Here is a 22,395-nt window from a genome sequence, read left to right as displayed (position 1 = left end):
TGGAACATGGGATAGGGAACATTTTCCATCCAAAGAAACACTTATATTCCTGTAGAGCCACGTGATAAATCTGCTGAAGTGAAAAGCACATCGGGAAGTCTAGCAAGGAGTAAGATCCTAAGCATGGATCCCAGTGCCTGCCCAGTGGTACAGAGCAGAAAGGCTGTCTCTGTTGAGGTAGGAGTTTAGGGAAAATCCTTTTCTGCTTGGAAAGGAAAAGTAATGTTTCTGCCATAATAGACATGAGATACAAACAGCTGAACATCCACATCAGGACAAGTATTTAGTTTTCAAGAGTGCTGTGAAGACAGCCTCCAGAAGGAACTACGTAGTCTCCCTCACAAGAGGTTTGGACTTTAACACCCTAGACTCATTTACAGAACCCCACCCTCTTTCAAATGCTAACTCCAGTGTGAGACGAAGCAGACTCCTAACAATCGACTTCTCCATCTCTGCAAAACCTTCTTCTTCTGTTCCTACATAAAAGAAGGCCTCAAGCAGTAGCCTCTCTCCACAGCAGAATCAGGCTTGAGTTCACTACCAAGGAGTTGCAACTGCAGTGACAAAACATTCATAAATTATTCTCCAAGGAGGAGAAATACTGCAGGTCAGTGTTTTGCAGGCCAAACAGACAGAAGACAAATGCTGTTACTTGTACTTACTACACATCAGTCCCATGCTGGGCATGTATTTAACCACAACAGCCAGCCAGCTCTCAAGCTTGTGGTTTGGCCGTAAACAGCTGTCATGACTCCAGTGTGCTTGAATATTCTCTAGCTGCTCACCCTGATGCTAAAACAGAAATCATGGGCAGTTGGATGGCTCCCAAGAAAGCTGATACTTGCAGAAGAACCACCACAATAGAAAAGCAACATGCACCAAGTAGTAAGGCAGGTGGTGCTGCTGACTTGCCTGGCAATAAACTAGGAACTTCTTGCTACAAAAATCATGTGCAAAATGATTTTCACACATTAGTGTTCAGGAGGCCCAGCAGACAAAGAGAAGTGTTGGAGTGACATTTGACAGGCTGTATACATTAGGCCATGCAGCCAACACTAGCTAGTTCTAACACCCAGCATGCAGGAATGGTTCAGGGTCTGACAGAAGCAGCAAGCAAGATCATTTTCTAGTCTGCAGGCACCAAACCTCACAGGCCACTTCATAGATTAGCCAGATCAATGTGCAATAGTTGTTTCTGTGTCCTCGGCCGAGCTTTAAAGGTCATTGCCTGCACTGACAAACAGCATCATCTACCTCTTGTTGCCCCCCACGACTCACCTGTATCTGCACATAGTCCCATGCATCTTGCAAGTTCCTCTTGTCTTCATCCGAAGGGTCATACTTTTCAATCAGACCTACAACTATGTCAGACAATTCAACTTTCAACTGGCAAGAAAAAGAAGAGGCAGGACAGTTATCAATTCTTGTAGCCTTTTCTTTGGTGTTTCAGATACATATATAAAGCTACAGTCAGTCATAAAAGCTGACTGCAAAAAGTCAACAAGTACAGATAAGGACAGCAGCTTTGCTGCTGCAATAGCCAAAGGACCAGCAAGTCCTTGCCCGGGCATGGGGAAAGCCTACAAACCTGATGAGCAATAAGGAAACAGAACTGGGTATGGTTTTCCTGCTAAGATACAGGCTGAACAGCTGACTGCCTGCCCCAGACAAAACAGATGTGAAAGGTAAGTGCAAGCTGAAGGACAACACTGCCTTAAGGACTCACAGGTTATGTGTTTCTAACCTTGTACTGCAGGCGAGACCCTGGTCCAGAATCTCTGCCACTGCAGCTCATCTCCACTGCTCAGGGAAGGTGTGAGACACTCTGCTCATGAATGGAGATGGGTTTTCTGATATACAGCTGATGGAAACTTGCCTTTTTCACAAAGTGTTGATCTACCTCTCCCCAAACTCCCACAACTGCTGTTTCTACATTAAGACAGCAAGTATTACAACTACCTAAACTGCTCATTAACAGTCTTACCACAAAGTTCAGGTGTATCAAATCATCTCTTCACCACCATTCCTTTTCCAGAGATATTTACAACACCCTTCAGTTTGATGAGAGATGCAAGCTATCACCTGGCAGACTCCTTCACCTTCTTCCTCCCACCTCCTTCTGAAGCTCTTCTTAACCAGCTTGTAAATGAGGACTGCTAAGGACAGACCCAGATCCACAAGAGGTTGGAGAAAAATGCCATTAGACTGACCAAGGGATAGGATGGAGTTACATCAGCCTAAGCCCTAGGATGTTCCCATCCCACATATTACCTTTACGAATGGTGCTACAGCATATTTCAAATCAGTGGAAATGACTTTTCTCTTTTCTTCTACTATCAAGCATTTCCAATGACCATAGCAAATACCAGGACACTCAGCAAGAGGAAGCACTGCCTGCTGTTGAGAGAAGCTTCTTTACATCAGCAACTCCTCTTCCTAGGAAAACTGCAGCTCAGTTCACTGGGATCAGCTATGTCAGGCCAGACAGATGGGAGCTACATGATCTTTCTTCTCATGATGTCTATCTCTTCCCCTTTCAATTACTTCACTTCCCCTTTTCCTTCCCTTCAAATCAAGGCAACCTGACCTGGTTCTCACTAATGAGATTGGCCTTGGCTGCTGCCATAAGCCTTATGAGTTACGGAACCTCTGAGTTCCCACCCTCCTGCACACTGCTGCTCCACATGCAGAGGGAGGCAAGGAGAGCTAGACCCTTAGCTATTGGGTCAGATGGAGCCCAGTGTTACTTCTGCAAGAATCCCAGGACCCCACCACAAGCAGACAAGACTTGAACCTGATGTCCCCAGTCACAGCTACATGGGGAAGCAAAAGAACAGGCAAGAAGTCTTGCAAACAGCTCTTGTTTCAAAAAGTGAGGCATTTCAAATTAAAGAAAAAAAATCAGGCATTCCTAGGTGTTTCAGCAAGCAATCTGAGAGAGGGAGAGCATTATGTAAACAATGGCACAGCTCTGGAGCCACACAAGCACTTTGCTTGTGGGTTTAACCCATAGAGCAGCCCAAAGGGAAAACACAGGCACCTGCAGCTGTTCACCCTTAAGCACCTGGCAGAGGAAAACTGAAAGAGCAACAAGCTAGAAAGGCACATGGAACACGCAGGCTTTCAACATCCCAACCTTCTTCACCCCACTTAAAGGTATCAGGAGTTTATGCTGTGAGACATGAATGCTTCAGGAAATGGCTGCCCTTGCTTTCAGGGCCTCTTGCTCCTTCCCAGCTCTAGCAAACCCGGTGCCTAGGCACCAAAGCCACAGCTCACTGCCAGAAAGCAGCAAAGCTGTCAGTCTCCCCATCATATGGGCTACTGAAGAGGGAGATGGGGAAAGCTGAATGCCAGAGCCAAGAGCAGGTCTTTGATCACACAATGGATTGTGCAGGATTCTTCCCCTATCAGACACAGTCATCTATCCTATCCCTGTCAGACACAAGCTAGAGCCTTCCCTCAGCATTTACTGGCATCTAGCCTGCACACAAAAGCAGGCTCAATAAATCAGGAGGAAGCTCTCCTCTGCCTTGTCACTTCAGATTCTGAAACAAATGCACAGTCCATAGGCCCAGACACGTCGCTGCACACAATCACACAGGCCTGTTTGCTGCAAACAATAGCTAACAAGTAGGGCTATTCCCAAAACACCACCATTCTCCTTTACTCAAGGCACTTAGAGCCAAGCTGCACAGAACTGTGTGAACCAGGCCAAGAGAGAACTTGCCCAGGCTCCCACGTGTTTAGGGGCTTGTGATCTACTAGATGTAGGTGAGTAGCAACATTCAGTTCACAAAGCAGAATATCATTTCAGCATTTATGATGTTACTATTTTGCTGTCCATAAAAAAACCCCACCCCACAGTTTCAGTCACCAACTAATGCAGGGAAACGAATGTAGCATCAACATCCTCCCAGAAGTACCGGGCAATTCCAGTGTAAAGGGGCATTCCTCTAACAATGCCCAAGGGAGACGCAAAGCAGCAGCCTTCCTGTCAGAGGCTCAGCCTTTTACAGTTACTCTAACTCTATTTCAGTATACTTTCATTTGTCAGTGTGGGGGAGGGAGGATTTTGACACCAAAAAGGAACAGATGTGCCAACAATAACTTCCAGTGAATCCACAGAAATAAATACTTCAGTTACAAGTGAAGGAGTGAGTATCACCTTGCTACATTCTGGATCCAAAATCCTTTCCTTCACTCTTGTTATTCCTTGTTTTATATCTAACCAATCTCCTGAAGTCAGAAAGAAATAAACACAAAGAACACAATAGATATCTGGGGACTGGCTGTTGAGCAGTTTCAGTGTGCCTCACTGTGCTCCAAGCTGCCCTGGGATGACGTACAGCCAGCGAGGCAGAGCGACTTGCACAGCAGCACTGAAGCGCAGCCCCAAACCACTGTGCTGGAGGTTTCAGCCAAGACCTTCCTCAAACAGCTTTTCTTAGTGCTTAGGCAAGTACTTTGGAGGATCCCTGAAACACAGTGGCTCTAGAAGAGCTTTTCCATTAATTTTCTTCATTAGGGACTGAACACGAGCATCTGTTCAAAGCCCAGCTTCCCTGACCATTCTCCCAGATCTGCAGAAGTGATGATCTCAGTCACACTGGCTCCAACAGCTGTGCAAAACAACCCCCAGCACTTTTAAACTCTCCCTGGTCTGATGAGGTTTAAATGAAGAGCTACAGCTTAAAAGATGGAGTTTTCTAGAGTAGATTGGCAGCTGGAGGAGAAATGCTAACAGAGGTACAGAATTTCCTGGTCTGAAGTCACATTTCCCCATCACAGGGGAATGCCCATCCCCACACCTCCATATCTGCATTAGTCAGAGCTGTTTGTTGAGAATCATCTTTACACACCAGTTTTAGTCACTGTTTTAGTTTCTCCTTCAGCTTCTGCCAGCCCAGAGAGCAAGCTACAGTCACACCACATTTGGCAAGGAACCCAGCCAACAGCTGCTCACAGTCACCACAGCACAAAGCTCACATCAGTTATGCTGGTGGCACCTTCCCCCTGCCCCCAGACTTCTCCATCAGGCCCCATCCATAACTTCCTCAACTGTTCTGCCTTCTGTAACCATCTAGCTAAAGAGTTGGCATAGGAGAGGTAAGCACAGCCATACAGTGGTATACACAGTTACGCAGCAAAGGACAGGGTTACCCACAGCTTGTACCAGAAGCCAGCAGTGACCCCACAGCTATAACTTGTTCCCACTGCATAAATGTGGCTCCCAGTTTAGCTGTCAGGTAGCTGAAGGTCTGATCAGGCACTGCCTCGGCCAGGGAACCTATAGACACGATGGACTGTTGCAATGCACTTAGGTAGCTCAAAAACTATTCCCTTTTACACTACAAAGCACACACTGTGAAACTGCCTTCCTGACAAAGGGATCCACTTCAAACTATTAAACCATTTGACTTTTAACTCCAGCTGTAGAACAGGAACCATCAGATACTTGGGCTTGATCCTGTGGAAAGAGGAGAGCTCTTCCAAGAAGAGTTTTGCATAGAGATGCAGAAAGGACAGAACAAGATGGCACAAGAAGGAAGATTAGTCAAAAAAGCGCTCAGGCTGGTAACTCCTCAAGATACCAGCGATGGCAACACGGTAGTAACCACTGCTACTACATGCCCAAACAGTTGTCTGCAGCAGGATCAAGAGGAGCTGTGGTCTAAAGAATTTTAGGACTTTTTTTTCCCCTACTGTTTCCACTACTTAAAAATAAAGCCTGCATACCAAATAAAGCTTCATAATCTTTGAGAAAGCAGCACTATTGAGGCAGATACAGAAAAATCAAATAGCAAAGCTATTGAGCTGGGGTAGAGAAAAGAAGAATCCAGTTATGCCTGCTAACAGTATAGCCCAGTTTGGAAGAAAGAATTTCTAAGTATCACCCTTCTCCCAAGCCAAGACCAAGGAAAAGACACACAGCAATAAAAACTTACCGTTTCTTTCTGGAAGTAGATGACCAGTGCAGCAGCAATCTGGGCTAAGAGGATTATCATCAGGCAGGTGAAGTACTGGAAACAAAAAACAAGAGGTGATCATTGTCAGTTTTTAGAAAGGTCTGTACATAAAAGTTAATAGAATTTCATATACGAGAGAAATCACAACATTAAGCTAACATCTTTTTGCCTGAAGACAAACTCTGCTACCAACAATGCTTTCCCAGGAAAAGGCTGGGACCAATGTCAGACAGTGCTCTTCAGCACTTCTCCCACTAGGAGGGAGAAGGAGTTTACAAGTTCCTTCAGGAGGGAAAGGGTTTACAAGCACTCTCTGCATGTGTCATCTCAACTGGGACTCTTTCTCTCACCTCAAACTCCATTCTGGCCTCAATAATCAGCTGGACTCTGCCTACCCCAAGCCTCAACAAAAAGAAAAGGGTCAATTTTACAAACCTAGTTTTTAATGTGTTTTTTTTTTTTTTATCAATTACCTTTTTAAAAAATGCTGCTTAATTTCTTTGAGGATCTAAATTTAAGATTCACCAGCAAACTGCTGAGGTTACTTTTAAATGGTGGCAGCTATTATTGCTAGACAAGGAGATGGTCCTAATACCCGGACACACAATGTATGCCATGCTTGGTTTCCAATACATATGTGCCCTGAATAAGATAGAGTCAAGTAGCAGGCTGAGATGTATGAAGCTGGTATCATCTCACCCATCATGGACAGAAAGCTTCCTATACATGAAGTGTTTGAAGATAGGCCCTGCCATACAGGACATTCCTAGTTGAGTCTCTCTTGACTCTTGCACTTCCCACAGATGTGATACAACAGGACACTGTCGCTCTTTTCTTTCACTGCCCTTGGAACTTGCTCTCCCATCACTGAGAGCATAGTATCAACTGGGAAGTCAGCATGAGGGGGACAGGGTACACTTCTCAGTTAGCAGTCCTCAACCCACTGTGTGCAGAAAGTGTCAGTGACATCCTCTCTCATTCACAGTTCCGAGCTCATTGTCAGTAATGTCTGAGGAGCTCTGCTGCAGTTTGTTGACTGCTGGAGAATTTAATGTGTGCAAATTCAGAACTAGATCTAAGTTGACCTAGCAGAAATAACATCCCCAGGAGACCAAAGCCTCATCTACAACCCAACAGATATTTTGCAGGAGAGGTATTAAAGGTTGGCTCTAAACCAGGCATGAATACTCTTACCAGACCCAAGAGACATCGGATTTCGTTTACGGCTCCAAGACAGCCCAGGAACCCCATCAGCATGGTGAGCACCCCAACACCGATGAGGATGTATGCACCGGTCTTCAGGGAGGGAGATGACATCTCTGTAGGAGCCAGGAGAGGGAAGAAAATTAGCTACTGAAAAAAAAATACATCTGCCATCACCATTTATAGAACTGTCTCTGTATCTACTGATAATTGTCTTTGTCTGCTCCAAAGGGACTGCACAGATGTGTGCCAAACATGGTGACAGATAGAAGCTTCTGGTTGTCTTTTGATGAAGGTAGACTTAAAAGCCATCCTGCAGGTTTCCAGAGTCTGGAAGACTCACGGTCACTCCAAACAAATGAACCTTGTTTGGAGAAAATTATCTCCTTACTGGAATTTTAATCCCTCATGAATGTACTTCAAGTAACAGTAATATAAAAGATGATCTACTCCATAACTACTGTCTATTTGCTTCAATTCCCTTTGCTCTCTTCAGCAAAGCTGGCTTCCAAGTGCTAAACCCCCTTTTTGGATAGCCTTTTCACATTAATGCGCTATTTCTTGTTGTAGCCATTCTGTTTTCACTTGTCCACTTACAGTCAACAATGGGACAAACTAACTCTGGAGTGAAACGTGCAACAAGCTACAGCTAGTGTTGAGCACAGATGATGTGACAGGTTACTTAGCAAGTCTGGGTTAAATGGCTTGTGGCCAGCCACTTACCACAGGTTGTTGCAGCACCTGTGCACAACACCCTGCAAACAGATGCTATTCCAGGATTAAAACAGATATAACACCCAAACTAGCTACTTTTACAAATCCTCCTAGATATCCCTTGCTATTGTTTCTAATGTCTGTGCTTTTGAACCCTCAACCGTTTTCCAACAAAGTTTAGGTCAGATTATTTCAGACATGCTGGTGATGTCAGCTCTCTCTCCTCAGCATTTAGTGGTGCAACCAACAGAAGAAAAACTCTCACATTTGAGTTGGTCAGCAAACCATTTCGTGCAGAATAGGAGAATAGGACTGAAGAGAGCAATCATTACAGCACAAAAGTTGAAGAGATATTCTGTCTAGAAACAATAACTAGAAATCTCATTTGTCATTAAGAGACATTCCTACATCTGCAAGCTACAGAGCGTAGGGGAATTCTGGATGTCCAATGATTAATGAAAATAACATTTTTAGAGCACAGCATGTAGTTTCCTGAACTAAGGAAGTCTCAGGAGGCAAACTTCCTCTGAGCTCCTCCTGAAATATGTACAAGGAAAATAACCAAGCCCAGACTGATACTCTCCCCCCCTAACATATACTTCCCCCTGCTTCTGATACCTGGCACAAGCCACCAGCTTCCAAACGTTTTTCCCTAAAACATGCTGAACAGAGGAAAGTTCAGTTATCAAGATGTGAAGCAGATCCATTTGCCATACAGGTCACTTCAGCCTTGATTAATCTCCAGGCCGGACTCTCACTGGCTGGACATTTGCCACAAACCCCACGATCCTGCTTCCTTACCAGTCCTGTTACTCTTGCTGCACGGGCTACGTGCTGATACTGCAAAGCATTTACTGAAGCAGCAGACTTACAGGAGTGGCCTTCACAAATCTGCCCTATTCCCTCCCTCAAAATCAGCTCAGCTATCATGGAAGCCAGTGTTCAAGTGCCCAGGCTGCAGCACCTCCACAGTGCCAGAAAGCAGTTGCTTCATCAAATTCCCATTAGAAGAAAGAAAGAGGTACTTCCAGCTCAAAAGCCCCTTGGAGAACTGACAGTATCTGGGAACAGGAGCCACACTTGCAATTGTCATCTGCAATAGTCTTGTCTTGCAAGAGAAGGCTCTCAGGGCATTCAACTCCTGCTTGTTTGCCATCACTCCATGTTTTTCCCTGTGCTGGGCAGGCAGCCAAGCAACTACAACAGGCTCCTTTGGCAGCAGCTGGGGTGCCCTCCCTGGTGCCTAGGTTACTAAAACAGAGGGAAAGAGGGGCAAGGCATGGGAAAGGAAATGAGGGCAGGGAGAGAGCTGATACTGGCAATCTCCAGGAAGGAAACTAAAGTCTTAAATGCTCTGTTAGCAGAGATTCCAAGTAAATGGGAAGAAACAGAGCCAAGTTCAGGGACTTCTCCCTCGCAAGTGGCTGTAAAACCCATCAGCCTGCGGGAATCAGCTGCTGACCCATCAGTACTAAGCACACCTCAGACTGTGAGGGGTGGTGCAAACATCCAGGCCATGAGAGGCTCCTTTTAGGCTGCATGTAATGTTTCCGCTCATGCCCCCACTTAATTAACCAACATCCCTTGCTGCTCTTCTTCACCTTCAAGTACTACAGTAGCAAGCCAGATGCCACAGCACAGAAGCAGAGTAAGGAGCAGTATCTGCATGTATGGTATTAGCAGGGGTGTCTTCTCCATACAACACCTTTCAAACCAGGCCAGAGTGCTCAGCAGGACTTGGGAGATAAAGCCCTTTGCAGAATCAGAGTAGCTGGGAACAGGGTTATGAATACCATTAGTGTTCATTCCCCACATGCAGGCAGCCCTCCTGCACTGTCTGAGGCTGGTGCCCAACTCAGCAATTCTGGAGGTAGTGACAACAAGTAACCAGAGCCACCAAGCAGAAAAGTTTGAAGTGTTTCTCGGAAAAAAGAAAGCTGAAAAGGAAGCAAAGCTTATGAAAGGTGGAGCTGAGATAGTCATTAGGTGTAAGTCCACTTACAGTCCTCTGAAGCCCAGACTCTGCTAAGCCAGCTCAGTTTTTTGGTTTTTGCAGAAAGGAGACCCTCTGTTAAGACTCAAGTCAAAGTTTGTGGCTGACTTTAGGGAAAGGAAGCTAAGCCTCTTGCACAATACAGAACACCTCTGATGCCCAGGGTAAATCTCATCACGTGTATACAAGAGTATGTTTTAGAAGTCAAAGCACTTCAGACACCCACACCCCCCAAATGTGCATCCTCTACTGCATCCTCTACATTGTACATTATTGAAGCATCAATAAAACCAGGCACTTAGTTTCTTTGGCATTTAAAATATTTAAATTGGAATAAATAGATCATTACAGAAAGAAGGCAGTGGAGAACTCACACAGCCAAACTGCATTAAGGTATTGGGGGCCTTTGCACATGATGGTAATAGGGAAACCATTGTGAAAACACAGAGCATGCAGTGAAAATAGGATAAAATACTACCCCTGTGTTTAAGACAAAATATCTGGATTGTTGGTTGAAGAGGCAGTAATCTCACTCAGTCTGACCCTGGTGTTTCAATCCACAAGACTAAGAAGAAAGTTATGTCTCCAGGGTTGCTCCCCTTCACTTGTGTCCCTGATAACAATCCCATCTTGCTAAACACCACGTTGCTGCTCAGGCCACAGACCATGGACAAAAGAATTGCTATTTCTAGGTTACACCATAGTCAAACACAGCCCCAGAACAGAGTCAATTTAGAAAAAGAAGGAAGATGAAGAAACACAGTCTTACGTAGAACTGCAATGAAACTGGTCTTGTCAGCCAGAATCCATATTCCAAACCCCAGGATCACAGCACCCAGAATCTGAAAGAGCAAGAACAAAACATAAACGGTTTTCTGTAAGTTATAAGCTTAGATAAATAAGAGGAGGCAGTCACCATGATCCATACTTCTAGTTTAAAAACAATCATTCCTTTGCTGTTCCCACCCATCTCCCCTACGGTACTCCTCCCAGGGTAAACAGGATTAGCACAACTCCAGGAAGAATGCCTCAGCCAACTGCACAGGAGCCCCAAGATGTGCTTGGCAGTTTTTCACACAGTATTTTAATAGCACATAATGTTGTATAGGAGGATCATTCAAATCAGTCTGAGGAAGAGACACCCTGCTGCTAGAAGAGTGTTATCAGAAGCAAAAGGTAAGCATATTGCTTCTGTGAAGAACCAAGGAAAGACAAATACATGATTATAATATTTTTTAAATAGAGAAACCCATGACTCTAAGGGCCAGGCTGGAAGATAGCTGACAAAGGATTAGATATCTGGCAGCTGGAACCTCTCCAGGCAGGAAATCTTTGGGTTGTCAGGCTCTGTTACAATGTTATGGCTCCAAACCACAAAGACAAAGAACCAGCAGCAGGTTCCCCTGAGCAAAGTGTTTCACCCCTTCCAAAGCAAAGTTTAGGCATTTTGGCTTGGCTCCTTCTTCATGGCAGAATACCTGAGCCCCAAGAGAATCAAGAGTTATTAAACATTAGCCGTGACCTCTGCCTTGCTCACCACACAGTCTTATGTAGGGCAAGGATTAGTAGAGCAATACTTCCCTGTGAGGACTCAGCTGAATCCAGACACTGATCTCAGTAGCCAAGAAATGCATACATTTTCCCACCTCACTTTGAAAGGTGGAGGGAAGCATGCTCTGTTTTAGCCTTCATGTATCAGCAAGTCTTCAGGTTTGATAAGAAGCTGAAACTTGTGCTGTTCAGCCAACTAGGACTGGAAAACACTTGTGCAAAGGTCCAAAACAGGCTTTGAAGAAAAAAGGAGTGGACAAGAAACTGCAAGTGAACTGCATGCAGCTGTTCTCACATCAGCAGGATTTCAAGATAGGATGAAGTGAAACAAACTAACAGGGCTAAAGAGAGATTGCAATTCTGTGCTTCATTAGATAATGTTTTATTACTTGGGAGACATGGAAAATGCCAAACCACCACTCGAAGCAAGCTGGCAGAGAGGGTCGTAGGGACAGGCATTGACTCCACACTGAAAGTCTACACTAGGCTTCAACTCCTCATACAAAGAAGCTTTTCTGAACCAAGATAAAGCCACAGTTTGAAATAAGCTGCTTGCAAGCTTTCCTGTCTTGGCAGAAGGTGCATCATGTAGTTAGCTCCGGGGACGGCATTAGAAAGTCACCAAGCAAGTTCCCACATATGAAGCATACTGACTCGACTTTAGAAAGCATGTAGCTGTTGTACCCCAGAAAAAAGGAATTCCCCCTTGCCTTATGTCCCAACATGCTGCACTCACAATGCTCAATCTGCTGATCAAGCTAGAAAGGCCCCTTGAACATGTAACAACTGGGACACCTAAAAAATTCCTCTCAAACTTGGTAGTATCAAGAACTGCTGAACTGACAGTTTACAACAGTCTCACATTTAAACTATAGTTTTAATAAACATTTGTCTTAACAAAGATGGAAACTGAGCTGCATGTGACATCCCTTTTGGTTCACTGACCCTGAAATGTCACCTAAGTTTTGCTGCTGCTGACAAAACACAGAAGGGCTGCTGAGCAGAGTTTTTGGGAAGTTATTTGTTATGAGGTGCTCAGACTATCCAAGGCCTGTTTTCACTCTGATCTTTGCTCCAGTCCACAACTTGTGCATTTGCCAGGAGCTGCTGTGGAAAACACTACACGGGGAAGTCAGGGAGACAATAACTACAGGCAGGGAGAAAACACTGTCCCATTAACAAGAACATATTTACTTCCTAGCAGGATGGTATCTCCGCTCAGCATCTTCAGGAGTTTGCACCACATAGCAAGGCTGCTTCTGCCACTGGCTTGGCTTCAGACCCTCCATACAAGAAATCACATCTGCTTTCCATGGAGTTTAATTCCTTTGCTTCACTGCTGTAAACTCATGAAGTGGGGAACAGATGTCTCCCCTCCTCCCCAGGAAGTGGAGATTTCACCCACAGTTTCAGCAAAACGTCTTTCTACACCCAAGCCAGAGGATGCAGATCCCTCAATACAGGGGCAGCAGTTTCCCACAGAGAGCTAGTCAAGAGGGGCTTGAAAAAACTAAGCTGTGATGGAGCTGACTCATCTTGCTGGAAAGAGCAGCCGGGGGTTCCCAGCTTTCCTTCCCCAGCACAGCTTTCCTTCATGCTCAGACTGTGTGATGTAACACTGAACCTGTTGGCACAGGGCCAACAGGAAAGCTCTAGAACTCCAGGCTTTGCCGTAGGTAGCAGCCCTCTGCTGTATTTACTGAGGGTTAGAAGCAGGACAGACATTTGTATGTTCCAAACAAAGTTTCCAGAGACTGCTAAACTTGTCTTGCAGAGCTGTTTTCCCTTTAAGCACATGTGATGCACCACGTGTCTGCTAGCCAAGAAGGCAGACGTGTTAAATTCTGATTAGGAAACTAAGATTATACTCCAAGCTTATCTGGTATCTTTTCTAGCAAGCAGGCAGGCAGCCCAAGTAACCTTCTTCCCTTAAATCAAAGCAGGTCAAACCCTTCCCTGAAGTAAAGCTCCAAGACTGCAAAATACCACTAAGTCCCTGAACTACTTCATCTATAACAAGCGACCTTCTCACAGACCTCGAGCTGTAGAGGAGTGCTATTTCAATAACTAACTTCTAAAAAGAGTCACCAGCATGGCTCTAAAGGCTTCAGTCATCAGCAAGGCTGAAGAACACACTTTAGCCAGCAAGGGCTGGCCTGCACAGGGTGCAATCACATAGGCCTTCAGCTCAAGGTCCAAAGCAGACACAGGGCTCTGTCAGCAGCACTGGTGCTCACCTTTGCTCAAGCACTCTCCTCACAAAGCTCAGCAGCTTCAGGAAACCAGCACAAGGTACTCAAAATCTGTGCTGATAGCTCCCGGCAACTCAATACAAGCGGTTTCTCTGCTAGATTAATATAGCTCTACCACACTGTATAAGGTCAAGAATCACCAACTACTCTCCCCAGTTCAGACCTTGAACAATAATGGAAAAACGTCTCAGGTCAACTACTTCCTATGAGAGGGAGGGAGTAATGTATGCCACCTTCCTCAACATCTGGCACATGCAAAAAGCCTGCCCTCAGTTAAGACAGAAGCACTTCTTCACTCGAGAGAAGTATCGAGCTCAGCCAGAACACAGTGGCTTTGGTGACCTCGCTTTGACAGAGCAGTCCAAGGGGAAGACAATGCCCGTGCTGCACAGCAGGGTTAAAGAGCCCATTTAAAGTAGCTTCCCCCTTCAGTCAGCATAGACCTTCTCACAATACATCCTACCCTTAAGTTCTTACTCTCCAGGTCCAGCTCAGTGAACCCGATCAGCTTTCCACAGGAGAAAGGGGGGCTGGGTGCTACACCAGAGGAGTTGGCTCACAGGAGGGTGTGTACAAGAAAAAGATCAGCTACTTCCAATTACTTGCCACCCAGGCAGGAGCTCTCAAACCTCTCCAGGACACAGAGAAGTATTCAGCACCTGCCATCCTCACAGTCTTGCAAAATATAGGAAAGTGCAGCATGGATGTGGGTCAGCCCAATAAAGTTCAATTCTGCCTCCTGAGAACGCACCTAAACCCACAGGCTGCCTGCAACCATGCCTGCCTCAGCAGAGCAGGGAGAGAAAGGCAACGTGCAATAAAGATGCCACAATGACCATTAACAGCAGACAGCAAAAACAGTGACAGTGTTGTACAGTACTGCAGTATTTCAAACTATCATCTTCCTCCTTTCCTATATGCTAGGCTGGCTTTTGTGGAGAGAACTTTCGCTACACAGATATTAGACAATGAACTCAGACCGAGGTTTGGGCATTAAGGAAAACTAGACAGTGGCCAGATACTGGGCTTCAGCAAGACTCAAACACTGTCTTAACAAACACAGCTCTGCTTCCCAGGGTAGACTGGCTGTTATATGCTGCTTAAAATTTATCACTTCTTCAAGAGAGGAGAGAGACTGGATGCTGGTATCTGCATAGGAGTCCTGCAATAGTAGGGGGACAGGCCTGGACTTAGATGATTTTTCCTGTCTTTAAAGTGAACTAAATCATACTCAGAAAGACCAAGTGGTACTTGAAATACCTCTCCTCTCCCTCCCAAGAACCTTCCCCATGGATGCTCTGACCACCCCTGGCTTTGGACCATTAGAGTCCAGTTAACTACTCTTAGGATGGAAGTAAACACAGAGAGGAAAAGCGAGCACAGTAAGCCAAGGGAAACCAGATCCAGATGTGCCTCAAGTTCATCCTGTGTGCTACCAGCACAGTGCAGCCATGCAGAAAGCAGGAGTGAAGCTGTGTGCAGGGACAGACACCAAAAAGCAGTGCTCATCTTATCATGATTCACTTCCCTCCCTTCTCTCCCAGCCTGACCCTTCCTTTTCCTCACATACTACACAAAGGACAACAGTATCAGACAGGCTATTTTCTTGCTGACATGTGGAAAGCTGAAACCTTGCACTTCCCCACTACACCATTCCACTGCAAGAAAGCCTCACCAACAGTACCATCACTTCCCACAGGACACACAATATCTAGGCATCAGAAAGATGCATGCAAGAACATGTGTGGCCCTCCCAGACCCAATCTGCTCCAAAAGGAGTTCATCTTTTGCTAAGCCTCACATTTGAAAAAAACTGGGCGGTTTTATTTCCCCAGACAAGCCTGTCCCAGTCTCCCCCACCTCCCAACTCCATTTCAAACAGGAGACTTGGACTAATTCATCTTTTCACAAATCAAAACCAGCCGTTGGGACTCAAACAAAATTAGAGTTGTTCTTTGAAGCCTGGCTGGCCTATTTAGGAGGGCACCACCATTATTTGGCAGGTTTTGTAGCTTTGCTGCTCAGGGACAGTTCAGCTGCTACTCCAGATGTGTCCGAGAAAGTAGTTACAACTACTCTCCTTACAGAAAGAACCCATAACTCCTGCTTTCCCTTCCCAATGCAGGAATGCAGCTTTGTGCACTGGAGGCAGCAGGTGGCTACTGGGAGTGGAGAGCTGCTTGGCATACCTGAGACACACAGCAGCTCTGACATTCCTCAACTTCAGGGGTCCTCTCCCTCCTTCCAAAACTGTGGCCATTTTTTTTAATAAACACACTGGGCCAACATCCCAAAACAAAACAAAAAAACAAAACAAAACAAAAACAAAACAACACCCCCCCCAAAAAACACAAAACAAAACAAAAACAACCACCCCCCAAAAAAAAAACAAACCCAAAAAAACCCAACTTCTAGCTAACTTTGGTCCAGGACTTCTTTCTTACTCCAGAGATGCTCAAAATACTTACAAGGAACAGGAGATTGAAAAGGAAGAGGAAGTACTTGGTGACTTTTAGGCAGCCAGACCCCATCTTCTTTCACTTACGGGACCTAAGGGGAAAACAGAGACAATGAGTTATGTTACAGACAGGTCTTCTGGCAGCTTCAGAGGAACACCCTTACCCTGTGCAGAGCTCTGGACCATCTGGTGGGCCTCAGAGCACATGCACAGACAGCACAGAATGCCAGTGTTGCCTTTTCAGGACAGTAAAACAAGACACCAGCACCACACTACAGTCACTGCTGCCAAGATCTCCTGAAGAGTGACACAGAGCTATCAGCAGTTACAGAAGAGATTTAACCACAAATACACTGATAATTCCATCACTATTTATATTGACTTTGCAATAGTAGCATCAACCAAAACACCAACCCTAGCTATTACTCCTGGTCGTGAAAAGTGATGCAAGCGACTTCAATTCCCTGACAGCAGCAAAAGAGATGCATGGAGCTTCTGGAGCAATACAGATTACTAAAAACAACAGAGATTATTAACGGGCTGAAGCGTCTCTCTTATAAGGACAGGCTGCAAGAGTAAAACCTGTTCAGCCTAGAAAAGAGATGACTGAGAGGGGACCTCATCAATGTCATCAATGTCTACTAGTATCTGAAAGAAGGGTGTCAGAGGAAGAGCCAGGCTCTGCTTGGTGGTGCTAAGCAACAGGACAAGAAGCAACAGGCAGAAACTGATGCATAGGAAGTTCCACCTGAACACGAGGAAGAACTTCTTTGCTGGGCATGTGACCACACACCAGAATAGATTGCTCAGAGAGGGTGTGAAATCTCCCTCACTGGAGATATTCAAGAACCATCTGGATGCAATCCTGTGTTATATTCTCTTGGATGACCCTGCTTGAACAGGGAGGTTTGGACCTGATGACCACTGTGGTCCTTTCCAACCTGACCCATTCTGTGGTTCTGTCAGCTTTCCTGCTTCTCCTTCCTGCTCCAGACTCAGTTATTTCCTACATAAAAACAGAGAACTTTTAAGTTCCTTAAAATTTACTTTACCAAGCTCCTTGCTCCAAACACACCATGTCACTTAAAGAATCACCAGCCAGAGGAAGAGCAATACCAGGCTGGGGTCACCAGCCTGGCCTGGGAAGAAACAGCCCCAAGAGAGAGCAAGGTCAGCAGGCTATCTGCTGTCAGCCTGCATGTACCAAGGATCACCGGAGCCCAGTCCGTTCTTTTGTTTCAATCAAAGGCTTTTGCATAATCCTATTAAATATTTAGGTTAACTCTGGAGCTGAACTAGTATGTGGGCCTCGTTATAACTGGTTAGCCTTCCCAACAAGCAATGGTCACCCTCAAACTACCAGGAGAGAAAGTCTGAACTCTGTGGCTCAACTTGCTGCTCTAATTTCAAGGAATGCCACGGCTAGAGACTGTGCTAAGCCCATCACTGCACAGCACCTAGCAAGATGTTATTGAGATGAAAGCAGCAGAGATGTAAAATGTCAGCCAGCTGTGCTACAGACTCATCTCAAATCTGATCTGTATAGTAGTCATTGCACTTAAGGAGCTCTTAGCAATATCTCAGTCAGTTTTTCTTCAGTTAACTCCTCGGGTCAGAGGCCATAAAGCCAGTTGCACCCAAAAGTAGGTCCTTCAAATGAGTCATGGAAAAGTCCTCTAATAGTTACTGGTCCATATGTACACCAAATATCAAACACACAGCATTCCCATTTTCAGTGCCCCTGAGTGCAGCCATCACCATGACTTGGCTCTGCTCCAGCACAGATGCACTCTACAATAGCTGCATCACTACCAACCTAGGAAAAGGGAATGAAGGCTCTCCATTAGCAGAATTCCTCCTTTCCTCTGCAGGAGAAACGCTCTCTCAAGCCACTAGTCCTGGAAGGTAAGGCTTCCAACACCTAAGGCTGCACCTGGAGAGGATAATTAAGATGTAAATTTGCCCATCCAGCTGGCTTGCTTCCTGGCTTCACCACGAACACATCTCCTCTTAACAGGATCACAAACAGGAGCCTGGCAGTCTAACCAGAACACGAAGGCAGCCATCTCCCTAGGCAATGATGAATTTCTGTGGGGGTTACAAATGTTTTTCTCTTCTCTAACTTAGCCAAGAACCAAGCTAGGTAACAACTTCCTGCACAGTCCACCGGACTTCTTACCTTAAGACATCTGATCCCAGGTGCAATCCTCCTAATTTTCAAACTGGAGGGGCAAGTCCCACTACTCACTGACTTGCTTTCTAGCACTAAAAGCCGTATGCTGCCTATTTAAACTCTGCCCACACTGTTTTGATTTGTCAGGAAAACAGATTTGCAAAGCTGTTAGGATCTTTATAAAAATTATTTCACCTAATTAAGCAGCAAAGCAAGTTTACTGTGGAAGAAGATATGCCTGAGGTAACAAGAGTAAAATATTGCTTTCAGGGCTCTTCTACTCCTAGCTATTTGTTAAAGACATACCATCTTCAAAGTTTATTAAAAAGAAACCCCAAAACAAACAACAAACCCCAACTGTGCATTACAGCATTATGCACCATTCTCTCCTTGCCACAGGGCAATGTATCTCTTTCACAGCTCCTAGCCTTAAAATAATTCAAAATACAGTTTTCATGTCAGAAAAGAAAAAGGGTCTTAAGGTTTTGCTTTGAGCTTTTAAGATACTTTAGAGCTCTACTGAAATATTAAACATTTTCTAGTTTTCCATTCTTTGCAAATTAACTTATTTTTGTCCACTACATCAATGAAACTCCTCAAAACTCCATCTTCTGAAATTGCACAGTCATAAGATTAGCAACACCATCATACAGTAGAAGCAGAAGCTTAACAAAATTTGAGATAGGTCAGGTTTGGAAGCAAATGAGCTTGGAGTTATCACAACCAGATATATCCAGAGGCCACTCAGCACCAAAAAGTCAACGTAAGTGCCATATCTAGTGCTGCAGTAAAACTTGAAGTTTGCTTCTGAAATTGCTCAAATTTTGAGCCTTAATGTCTTGAAGCAATGCATGCAGAGGTTAAATACAGCTGCAGCTTTCAAATTCCATTAATTGTCCACAATTATTTGTTTTTTCCTCTACCTGTCCACTCCTACTACTTTGACCATTTGAATTTTCAACCCCAAACAGCAACATCCACTCTTTTCAACAATCCTGTACCTACACATCCAAATTTTCCCTGTCATTCTCCAGATTGATGCCAGCTCTGCAGAGGATTTTACAAGACACCATCAGCTTGCAGAATGACATTTCTTCCAACCTCTCATTCTCCATCTTGTAAAGATATGCAGGATTATTTATGCAGCGTGTTGCTTTGGGGCACTACTGCCATAGAAACTTGGTTGCCAACACAGCCTGGTCAGGTGCTGTGAAGTTGATCCGGGGTGTTTCTTAGCCCAGGTTCAGTTCCAGGACCTGAAGGGAGAACTAATTCCAGGAAGGAATCAATTGATTTAGAACTCAGGGGTTTCCTATCAGGAAGGAATGGAATGGGTCTTCACAGGCTAGACTGGCATCAGGGGATGGCTTCCTGCCTCCTCCATGATCTCCAGCTTTCAGGCTTGTCATTCTCCCAGAAACAGCTATGACAGCAAGACCTGTATGTGGAGCAGCAACATAAAATCCAGGACATGTGTGTCTGAGGAGATGTAGACAGAGGCCTGCTTTGTTAGCAACTGCCAAGGAGTCCTGTCACAGCTCCGAGATTAACTTTTGTCACAGGAGCCTGTGAAACTCCCAGTCCCCCTCCTGTAAAAGGTGACCCCAGAGAAGGACAGGTGATATGAGGAGAGTTGAAAACCTCTGCCTCCGGACCCCACCATTGGCCTCAGAGGCAGGAAGAGGAAAATTCATGCACAGACATTATAACCACATCAGCCAAGGGGCAGAGAGGCTAAGTTAATTTTTAATTACAATTCTGCTCTACCCAATTAGATCCTGTACTGCCTCCACCCAGCAAGTACTTCATGCTTGGTGCTCAGTGAAGTTTATGATATCTGGCCCAGGCCAGTGCTGTACATGCCTGGGCCACGCAGCTCTGCTGGGAAGGGCTGAGCCCTCCTCTGCAGCACACCTTTGTGCTCACTCCACAGCTTTCTCCTTGATGAGCTCTGGCAACCGAAACACCTCAGCTGCCAAGTTACCATACAGCACAAAAAAGGTGCTCAGTTATGAGTGCAATGAAAGAAAAGGAAGAATCACAAAACAAACCAGAGCAGAACAGCTGTGGAAATCACTGTCTCAGTAGATTTACAAAAAAGTGCAAAGTTCATGCAAACCCTTAAGGACAGCACACATGTTCCCAAGAGCACTGAGCCCTGACAGTCAGTCCCAATACTCCAGGTAAAGAGGGTTCACATTTGACTTCATCTACATAGCCTGAGGATGCTGTTCCCTCCTGGGCAGATCCTCTTGCTTAAGGACAGGAAATGACTGGGTACAAAGAAGCTGCAGGTTACTTCTGTGTACTCTGACTAGCTGCTCCCCCCCACCACCACCACTTAGGCTCTAACATCAAGGAACATAAAACAAAGGCAGACCCTATAGGACACACTACTACCAGCTTCCATCAGGCTAGGATGAGGTCAAACCAGCATCAGATTTGGCTTTCACAAGTTGGTGTTTCCCCTGCCCCCAAAAACACCTCAAATGCCCTGTAAGGCTCGCATGCTGGCTCAGTTCTGCTATCCCTCCTGCCTGCTCACAGAGAAACTTCCAGTTTGACAGATGCAGAGATGCTGCAGCCAGCACTATGAACTAAGGTTCTGCAACATACCTACCCTAAGGCTCCTGATCCTCCTTCACATCTTGCATCTGATGTGGAAGGTGGGATCTTTGCGTGAAAGTCCAGCTGGTCCACTGAAGCAACCTCCAAAGTAGCCTCAGCTGATTTCAAGCACTGCAGGTGCTTCTTGACACAACAAGCAACCATTATATTCCTCATTTACCTAAGTCTTACACATTGCAACAGGTAATTTCCCTCAAGATATTACAAGGCTGGACACTTAAAATATCTAAAGCTGTCCCTGATTCAGTGTCACCTTCCTGTCTCCAAAACATTGACCAAAGTTAGCTGAGTACATTTGCAGACAGATTGACCAAGAAATCCTGGAGATGGAGGAGCTCCCACTGCTGTACTCAGGTTGCGTAACTGGTTCCCTCTGCCGAAAGCAACTAGCAGGTGTTCCTAGGAAGGGATCAGCATGCTGCTGGTTCCATAAATATGTTTATCTGCACAGTAATTTGCATGAGTCTGAGGCCATTTCGAAAGCCAGTGTAGTTACTTTTTGCAGTATTACCCCAATCCAGAAGCCAGAATCAGATTAGACCTAGAGCTGCACAGAGACCCACAGAAGCCACACACTGAAGTTGCTCACTAAATGGCCACTTTCCAGATCCAAGGCAGCCATCCCCATGCAGGAGAGATGGGAAGGGGCAGCTCAGAAAGCCATGGGGCAGAGGAGGAAACAGGTTGTTTGCAGAATTCTGAGCACTTGCAGCCCAAAGCCCAGCTGCTTCTCTATCCGTGCACAAGCAGAACAGACATTTGGCAATCAGAAAGTCTCCCTATAATGACTGATGAGACAGGACAGCTTCACACAACAGTACCAGTTAATGAACAATGGTGGAGTTACTAAGTCTCCTGTTAACCAGGTACATCACTGTCCTCAGGGCAGGGACTGTAAGTTACAGCCCCATTAACATACAAAGAATATCCTAAAGAGTTCATCTTGTTGACGTTAATATATAAAGGCCTTGGACTTTAAGTACACCTGGGAGGTACATCTTGTCTCTGGGAAGCAAATAACAACATAGCTGATGAATGACCCAAGTCTGAATTCACTGAACTTTCCTTTAAGCTTCACTGAGATAATACCAGCTGTGTAACGACCTTGAAAACATAAACAAGATTATGTTTGTCGTGGAGATTTTCCAAATAGCATCTCTTCACAAGTTACAATAGAAGGATTGAGAGAGAAGCTGGATCCTAAAAATTAAGGTATGTATTATGTCTTTTTATATATATATATATATATGCATGTATCTCAGTGATACAGCTACAGTTTCTTTTTGAAGGAAAATGTCAGTACAAAGTAGAAAAGTATTTCTGCAGATTACAAATTTTGAAAACAGAACAAACCAGACCCTCTCTTATTCCATTTACAACTAGAGACAGTTTCTTCTGAAGTACAAGTAATTGTCTTCAAGCATAGAGGAAATGGTCTGAGGGCTAAGCACAGA

General features: G+C 45.1%; 1 protein-coding gene across 4 annotated transcripts in view; it reads right to left on the bottom strand.

Moving 5' to 3' along the window:
* The window catches only part of CD82 (CD82 molecule), a 39,112-nt gene that overhangs the window by 3,593 nt on the left and 13,124 nt on the right, over positions 1-22,395 (bottom strand). For all 4 annotated transcript variants that reach the window (XM_066187894.1, XM_066187893.1, XM_066187896.1 and 1 more), the window contains exons 2-6: positions 16,151-16,232; positions 10,649-10,721; positions 7,164-7,288; positions 5,949-6,023; positions 1,279-1,386 (exon numbers count right to left, since the gene is read on the bottom strand). In XM_066187894.1, coding sequence (XP_066043991.1) covers positions 1,279-1,386; positions 5,949-6,023; positions 7,164-7,288; positions 10,649-10,721; positions 16,151-16,213 — 444 coding nt within the window. In that variant the 5' untranslated portion in view covers positions 16,214-16,232. The remainder of the gene's footprint in view (positions 1-1,278; positions 1,387-5,948; positions 6,024-7,163; positions 7,289-10,648; positions 10,722-16,150; positions 16,233-22,395) is intronic.

The sequence above is a fragment of the Chamaea fasciata genome, unplaced genomic scaffold, assembly GCF_029207755.1.
Source record: "Chamaea fasciata isolate MVZ Bird 193981 ecotype frontalis unplaced genomic scaffold, bChaFas1.0.hap1 SCAF_7, whole genome shotgun sequence".
Lineage (NCBI taxonomy): Eukaryota > Metazoa > Chordata > Aves > Passeriformes > Sylviidae > Chamaea > Chamaea fasciata.
Note: the sequence above shows the minus strand (reverse complement) of the source record. Positions and strands in the feature narration are given on the sequence as shown.